Source organism: Pseudophryne corroboree, chromosome 8 (assembly GCF_028390025.1).
Source record: "Pseudophryne corroboree isolate aPseCor3 chromosome 8, aPseCor3.hap2, whole genome shotgun sequence".
NCBI lineage: Eukaryota > Metazoa > Chordata > Amphibia > Anura > Myobatrachidae > Pseudophryne > Pseudophryne corroboree.
In genome coordinates, this window is record NC_086451.1 from 304,817,310 (window position 1) to 304,824,655 (window position 7,346).

General features: G+C 44.5%; 1 protein-coding gene across 2 annotated transcripts in view; it reads left to right on the forward strand.

The window, feature by feature from the left end:
- IL1RAPL2 (interleukin 1 receptor accessory protein like 2) overlaps positions 1-7,346 on the forward strand; it is a 1,679,520-nt gene that overhangs the window by 1,623,779 nt on the left and 48,395 nt on the right. For both annotated transcript variants that reach the window (XM_063937358.1, XM_063937357.1), the window contains exon 8: positions 6,843-6,988. In XM_063937358.1, coding sequence (XP_063793428.1) covers positions 6,843-6,988 — 146 coding nt within the window. The remainder of the gene's footprint in view (positions 1-6,842; positions 6,989-7,346) is intronic.

A 7,346-nucleotide genomic window follows, 5' to 3' on the forward strand; every position in this document is an offset into this window, starting at 1 on the left:
ATCCTGCAAATAGTAATAATACATCTGCATCTATCCAATTAAATGAGAACTACGTGCACTGCAAACATTGTAATTGTGCCGGAAGACGACAAGTAACTTGTGTGCTTAATGAGAAATTCAGATGATACATTTCACACGATTGTGTTTTTGTTCTTTATGGAGATTTGCCATGTTTTACCTTAAATTACTTCAGATCCTTATTATGAAATTGGAAGAAGGTGGTAATTGGAATCTGCAATTTCTATTTGATTAGTTTTAAATTATTCATATTAATTAATTATTTTGCTGTCTGTGGAGTATATTGTTTTCACTTGTTGCAGATGATTCAAAAATTATGGTGTAGATTTATTAATAAGAGATTTATGTTCAATATATGCAAAGTCGGTGTAACATCTCTCTGCACCCTAGGCTAAGCTTCAGCTTAGCGCCCCCTAACCTGCAACCCCCCCCCCCCCTCCACCACACACACACACACACACACGCACACACACTTCCCAGAGCGGAGATGCAGGTTACCCCTAGGTGGTTGTTTTGAATTGCTTCACTATACATATACAGAGAAAAAAGACAACACTCATGGATTTTTAATGTGATAAAGTATATTGTAAAAAAGTGACAACATTTTGTGACTTTGCGCACAATGTACTTTCAATTTAAAAGTCCTTGAGGGACATACACGCTGGCCAGCATGTTAGGAATCATATAGGACACTGAGGCCAATTTTGCTTCTCTCTCTCTCTCTCTCTCTATATATATATATATATATATATATATACACACACACACACACACACACACACACACACACACTGTATACGGGGTCCAATGAGGATGCTTAATTGGAGTTGGGTATGGGATGCCAGTGGTAAGAATACCAACAGCAGCATCCCAACTGCCATAATGCCAAAATTTGGAATTTAATTTATTAACCCTTCCCCTAACCCTCCCTCTCTGCAGCCTAAGCCTATGGCAAGATGTATTTAAAAGCAAAGTAGAATTCTGTCTTACACTTCCTCACTTTAGGGTCAGTGGCATTACAGAGCTCTATCACGTGATGCATGCTTAGAATAGTCTGACCAAGGGGGATTGGCCGCCAGTTGGCAAGCCTTCCTAATCAGGTGGTAGTAAGAGTGAGTCTCTGCTCTGGGGAAGGGAGGTCTTCTGTGAGTTCTTACGTAAATTTTGCATTATTCAGAATCCAAGTCGCCAAGGACTGTTGCACCCAAAGAGAGTGGACAATGCTATTTAAATAATGAAAGCATAGATAAGTCAGGCATCATCTGCCTGCAGGAGATTAGCTGTCAATGAGGTCACTTTTCTAGGACCTAGGAGAAGGACATGCCTGGCCAAGGTGGAGTTCTTGCTAAAAAACAGACTTAAAATACAAATTCAATGATATAAATATATATACAGGTTGAGTCTCCCTTATCCAAAATGCTTGGGACCAGAGGTATTTTGGATATGGGATTTTTCCGTATTTTGGAATAATTGCATACCATAATGAGATATCATGGTGATGTTACCTAAATCTAAGCACAGAATGCATTTATGTTACATATACACCTTGGCCCTCATTCCGAGTTGATCGGTCGCAAGGCGAATTTAGCAGAGTTACACACGCTAAGCCGCCGCCTACTGGGAGTGAATCTTAGCTTCTTAAAATTGCGACCGATGTATTCGCAATATTGCGATTACTAACTACTTAGCAGTTTCAGAGTAGCTCCAGACTTACTCTGCCTGTGCGATCAGTTCAGTGCTTGTCGTTCCTGGTTGACGTCACAAACACACCCAGCGTTCGCCCAGGCACTCCCACCGTTTCTCCGGCCACTCCTGCGTTTTTTCCGGAAACGGTAGCGTTTTCAGCCACACGCCCCTGAAACGCCGTGTTTCCGCCCAGTAACACCCATTTCCTGTCAATCACATTACGATCGCCGGAGCGAAGAAAAAGCCGTGAGTAAAAATACTTTCTTCATAGTAAAGTTACTTGGCGCAGTCGCAGTGCGAACTTTGCGCATGCGTACTAAGCGGATTTTCACTGCGATGCGATGAAAAAGAACGAGCGAACAACTCGGAATGAGGGCCCTTATACACACAGCCTGAAGGTAATTTAGCCAATATTTTTTTATAACTTTGTGCATTAAACAAAGTGTGTCTACATTCACACAATTCATTTATGTTTCATATACACGTTATACACACAGCCTGAAGGTCATTTAATACAATATTTTTAATAACTTTGTGTATTAAACAAAGTTTGTGTACATTGTGCCATCAAAAAACAAAGGTTTCACTATCTCACTCTCACTCAAAAAAGTCCGTATTTCGGAATACTCCGTATTTCGGAATATTTGGATATGGGATACTCAACCTGCATATATATATATATATATATATATATATATATATATATATATACAGTGGTCGAAGTGGGGCGGTATACGGCGGTATGGTATACCGCCACTTCTTCCACTGACCCGGAAATGAGCCCAGAAAGTGCAGCAGGAGGCAAGGGAAGTGGCATCCTGCTGCACATGGTGCTCCCCGTGCCTGCGCGGCGGCCGGCGGCTGTGTAGAGCGCTGTAGCTCACAGCTCTCCCCGCCGCCTGCCACCCGCGCACACCGCTCACCAGCCGCCCGCCGCTTCCACTCACCAGCCGGCCGCCGCTTCCACTCACCAGTCGGCCGCCGGACCCGCTTCCACTCACCAGCCGCCCGGCGCCAGCTCACTGCTGCCAGCAACAACATCAGGTAATGTTCCCCTGCTGTCACCTCTCTCCCTGCTGTTCCTGTCGTCACCCTCCCAGTCGTCACAGTTGTCACCCTCCCTGTCGTCACTCTCCCTGTCGTCACTGTCCCTCTGTCGTCACTCTCTCCCTGTCGTCACTCTCTCCCTGTCGTCACTGTCGTCACTCTCTCCATCGTCACTCTCTCCCTGTCGTCACTCTCTCCCTGTCGTCACTCTCTCCCTGTCGTCACTGTCGTCACTCTCTCCCTGTCGTCACTCTCTCCCTGTCTCTCTCGCTCCCCGTCTCTCTCGCTCCCCGTCTCTCTCGCTCCCCGTCGCGCTCTCTGTCGTCGCGCTCTTTGTCGTCGCTCTCTCTGTCGTCGCTCTGTCTGTCGTCACTCTCGTCACTCTCTCTGTCGTCACTCTCTCTGTCGTCACTCTCGTCACTCTCTCTGTCGTCACTCTCTCTGTCGTCACTCTCTCTGTCGTCACTCTGTCGTCACTCTCTCTGTCGTCACTCTCGTCACTCTGTCGTCACTCTCTCTGTCGTCACTCTCTCTGTTGTCCCTGTCGTCACTCTCTCCCCCTGTCTCTCTCCCTGTCGTCACTCTCTCTCCCTGTCTCTCTCCCTGTCTTCACTGTCTCTCTCCCTGTCGTCACTGTCTCTCTCCCTGTCATCACTGTCTCTCTCCCTGTCATCACTGTCTCTCTCCCTGTCGTCACTGTCTCTCTCCCTGTCGTCACTGTCTCTCTCCCTGTCGTCACTCTGGCTGTCCCTGCTGTCACAATTTCGGCTCATTCAGTGTGCTACAGGGTGAATTTCGGCTCATTCAGTGTGCTACAATGTGAATTTCGGCTCATTCAGTGTGCTACAAGGTGAATTTTGGCTCATTCAGTGTGCTACAGGGTTAATTTCGGCTCATTCAGTGTGCTACAATGTGAATTTCGGCTCATTCAGTGTGCTACAAGGTGAATTTCGGCTCATTGAGTGTGCTATAATGTGAATTTTGGCTCATTCAGTGTGCTACAGGGTGAATTTCGGCTCATTCAGTGTGCTACAGGGTGAATTTCGGCTCAGTCAGTGTGCTACAATGTGAATTTCGGCTCATTCAGTGTGCTACAGGGTGAATTTCGGCTCATTCAGTGTGCTACAGGGTGAATTTCGGCTCAGTCAGTGTGCTACAGGGTGAATTTCGGCTCAGTCAGTGTGCTACAATGTGAATTTCGGCTCATTCAGTGTGCTACAATGTGAATTTCGGCTCAGTCAGTGTGCTACAAGGTGAATTTTGGCTCATTCAGTGTGCTATAATCATAATGTGAATTTCGGCTCATTCAGTGTGCTACAGGGTTAATTTCGGCTCATTCACTGTGCTACAATGTGAATTTCGGCTCAGTCAGTGTGCTACAATGTGAATTTCGGCTCATTCAGTGTGCTACAAGGGGAATTTCGGCTCATTCAGTGTGCTACAAGGGGAATTTCGGCTCATTCAGTGTGCTACAAGGTGAATTTCGGCTCATTCAGTGTGCTATAATGTGAATTTTGGCTCATTCAGTGTGCTACAGGGTGAATTTCGGCTCATTCAGTGTGCTACAGGGTGAATTTCGGCTCAGTCAGTGTGCTACAATGTGAATTTCGGCTCATTCAGTGTGCTACAGGGTGAATTTCGGCTCATTCAGTGTGCTACAGGGTGAATTTTGGCTCAGTCAGTGTGCTACAATGTGAATTTTGGCTCATTCAGTGTGCTACAGGGTGAATTTCGGCTCATTCAGTGTGCTACAGGGTGAATTTCGGCTCAGTCAGTGTGCTACAGGGTAAATTTCGGCTCAGTCAGTGTGCTACAAGGTGAATTTCGGCTCATTCAGTGTGCTACAATGTGAATTTCGGCTCATTCAGTGTGCTACAAGGTGAATTTCGGTTCATTCAGTGTGCTACAAGGTGAATTTTGGCTCATTCAGTGTGCTATAATGTGAATTTCGGCTCAGTCAGTGTGCTACAAGGGGAATTTCGGCTCATCCAGTGTGCTACAAGGGGAATTTCGGCTCATTCAGTGTGCTACAAGGTGAATTTCGGCTCATTCAGTGTGCTACAGGGTGAATTTCAGCTCAGTCAGTGTGCTACAAGGTGAATTTCGGCTCATTCAGTGTGCTACAAGGTGAATTTCGGCTCAGTCAGTGTGCTACAATGTGAGTTTCGGCTCAGTCAGTGTGCTACAATGTGAATTTCGGCTCAGTCAATGTGCTACAAGGGGAATTTCGGCTCATTCAGTGTGCTACAAGGGGAATTTCGGCTCATTCAGTGTGCTACAAGGTGAATATCGGCTCATTCAGTGTGCTACAATGTGAATTTCGGCTCAGTCAGTGTGCTACAAGGGGAATTTCGGCTCATTCAGTGTGCTACAAGGGAATTTCGGCTCATTCAGTGTGCTACAAGGTGAATTTCGGCTCATTCAGTGTGCTACAGGGTGAATTTCGGCTCAGTCAGTGTGCTACGTGGTGAATTTCGGCTCATTCAGTGTGCTACAAGGTGAATTTCGGCTCATTCAGTGTGCTACAATGTGAAAGGGGCACCAGTACTAGATAGTATAAGGGGGTTCTACTACATGGGACACACCCCTTTTTGGGTGACCACGCCTCCTTTTTTGGGTGACCACGCCCCTTTTCTGGAGTGCGCGCATAATTACATCCTTCACTTTTGCATACCCCCACTTCAAAATTTCCACTTCGACCACTGTATATATATATATATATATATATATATATATATAAAAAAATTTAAATACTTTAATGTAAACATATCAAGAGGTAAAGTTTCAGAACCAAGCTGTAGGTATTTGAGTTGTAAGGAGGACATATTCTTACTACACCAAACACTCCTCCTGTCCGTAACAGCATTGAAGGAAACTGCAGGCTGCATCTTGTTCTGTTAGTGCAGGCATGTCCAAACTGCGGCCCTCCAGCTGTTGTGAAACTACATATCCCAGCATGCCCTGACACAGTTTTGCTGTCAGAGAATGCTAAAGCTGCGTCAGGGCATGCTGGGATGTGTAGTTTCTCAACAGCTGGAGGGCCGCAGTTTGGACATGCCTGTGTTAGTGTATCGGTAAATGCACATACCTGTACAGCATAGGTCTGCAAACTCGGTCCTCAGGACCCCACACAGTGCATGTTTTGCAGGTCTCCTCACAGAATCACCGGTGAAATAATTAACTCCACCTGCTGACCTTTTAAAATGTGTCTGTGAGTAATTAATACACCTGTGCACCTGCTGGGTTACCTGCAAAACATGCACTGTGTGGGGGTAATGTGGACCGAGTTTGCAGACCTATGCTGTACAGTATATGTAGTATAGGATCTTTAAGGTAACTTGTATTTTAGGTTTAGTGATCACTTAAATATATTAAAACCATCCTTTATAATCTTTATTAATTCTTCAAAAATGTAATCTAGAATTATTATGTATTATATACTGTTACTGTATTATATACTTTTATTATTGCATTTGATATGTCAAATGTCATAGTGCTCTGCAGCAGTTGGGAAGACAGAGCACACATACAACTGGGGCATGCAAGGGAGAAATAATACATGCAGATGTGAATGCAAAGTGTGGCTAGGGCGGTGTAAGCCACTTGATGATCTCATTACAAAACACATCACCAATCCCTCACTATCTCTCATTTCTAGACATGTACTCACATCTCTGTGCCAGGTCCCATAATTGTTTTCTCTTACCGTTCCTTTTCTTTTTCCTACCTACTTTGCTCCTTAGTTGCTATGCTCAGGCACTGTATGCTTCCAGAATTGCAATTAAAGAATAAAATAGTGTATACATTGTATAATTCATGGACCTTCAACATTTGGACTTGAAAATGTGGGTACCTTAGGCCACACCCATGATTTGACGCAAGTGCCTGGAACTGCTCAGATCATGTCAGACCCCCATCTTTCTATAATTCTGCCTAAACATTGTAAATGGGACAGTATTTAGGTATGCATTGCATTCATAAAGCAGTGTCTTAGTGATGTAATGCGTTCTTCTGCAGTGGGACTGACGGAAAGTGATGTCTTTATATCTATGAGGAAAGGTGACTCCCTCTTCCCTTCCATGTTGTTTTAGGTTACTTAGAGAACACCTCGGGGAGAAGGAGGTAGAATTGGCTCTGACGTTTGATGCTATACAAGAAGCAGACCTGGGTAATTACACCTGCCATGTGGAAAACAGAAATGGCCGCAAGCATGCCAGTGTCCTCCTGAGGAAGAAAGGTATATTCCTAATTCATCTTCATCTGTCTGATAAGGAAAAATATATCATCCAAGGAATATAAAAGAAAATGGTAATTTAACTTGATTCTGTTGATGTCAATTAAGGAAGAGGTATGCAACCAGTGAAGGTTCTTACTGCTGTATAACTGGGGAGCTTTTAGCCAGTAACCTATAGTAACGTCCCTTCACTTTTCTTAATGCAACTACCACTTTTATTTTCTGAGAAATTGCCTTCACAATGACCTGTACTTTTCGAAAATGCCAGAGTTAAAAACAGCAAAACGGATAGAAAGTGTATTTTGCTGAGCTATGCCATACAAGGAGTTACAAATGCAGTGCTACACTACATTACTGGTGT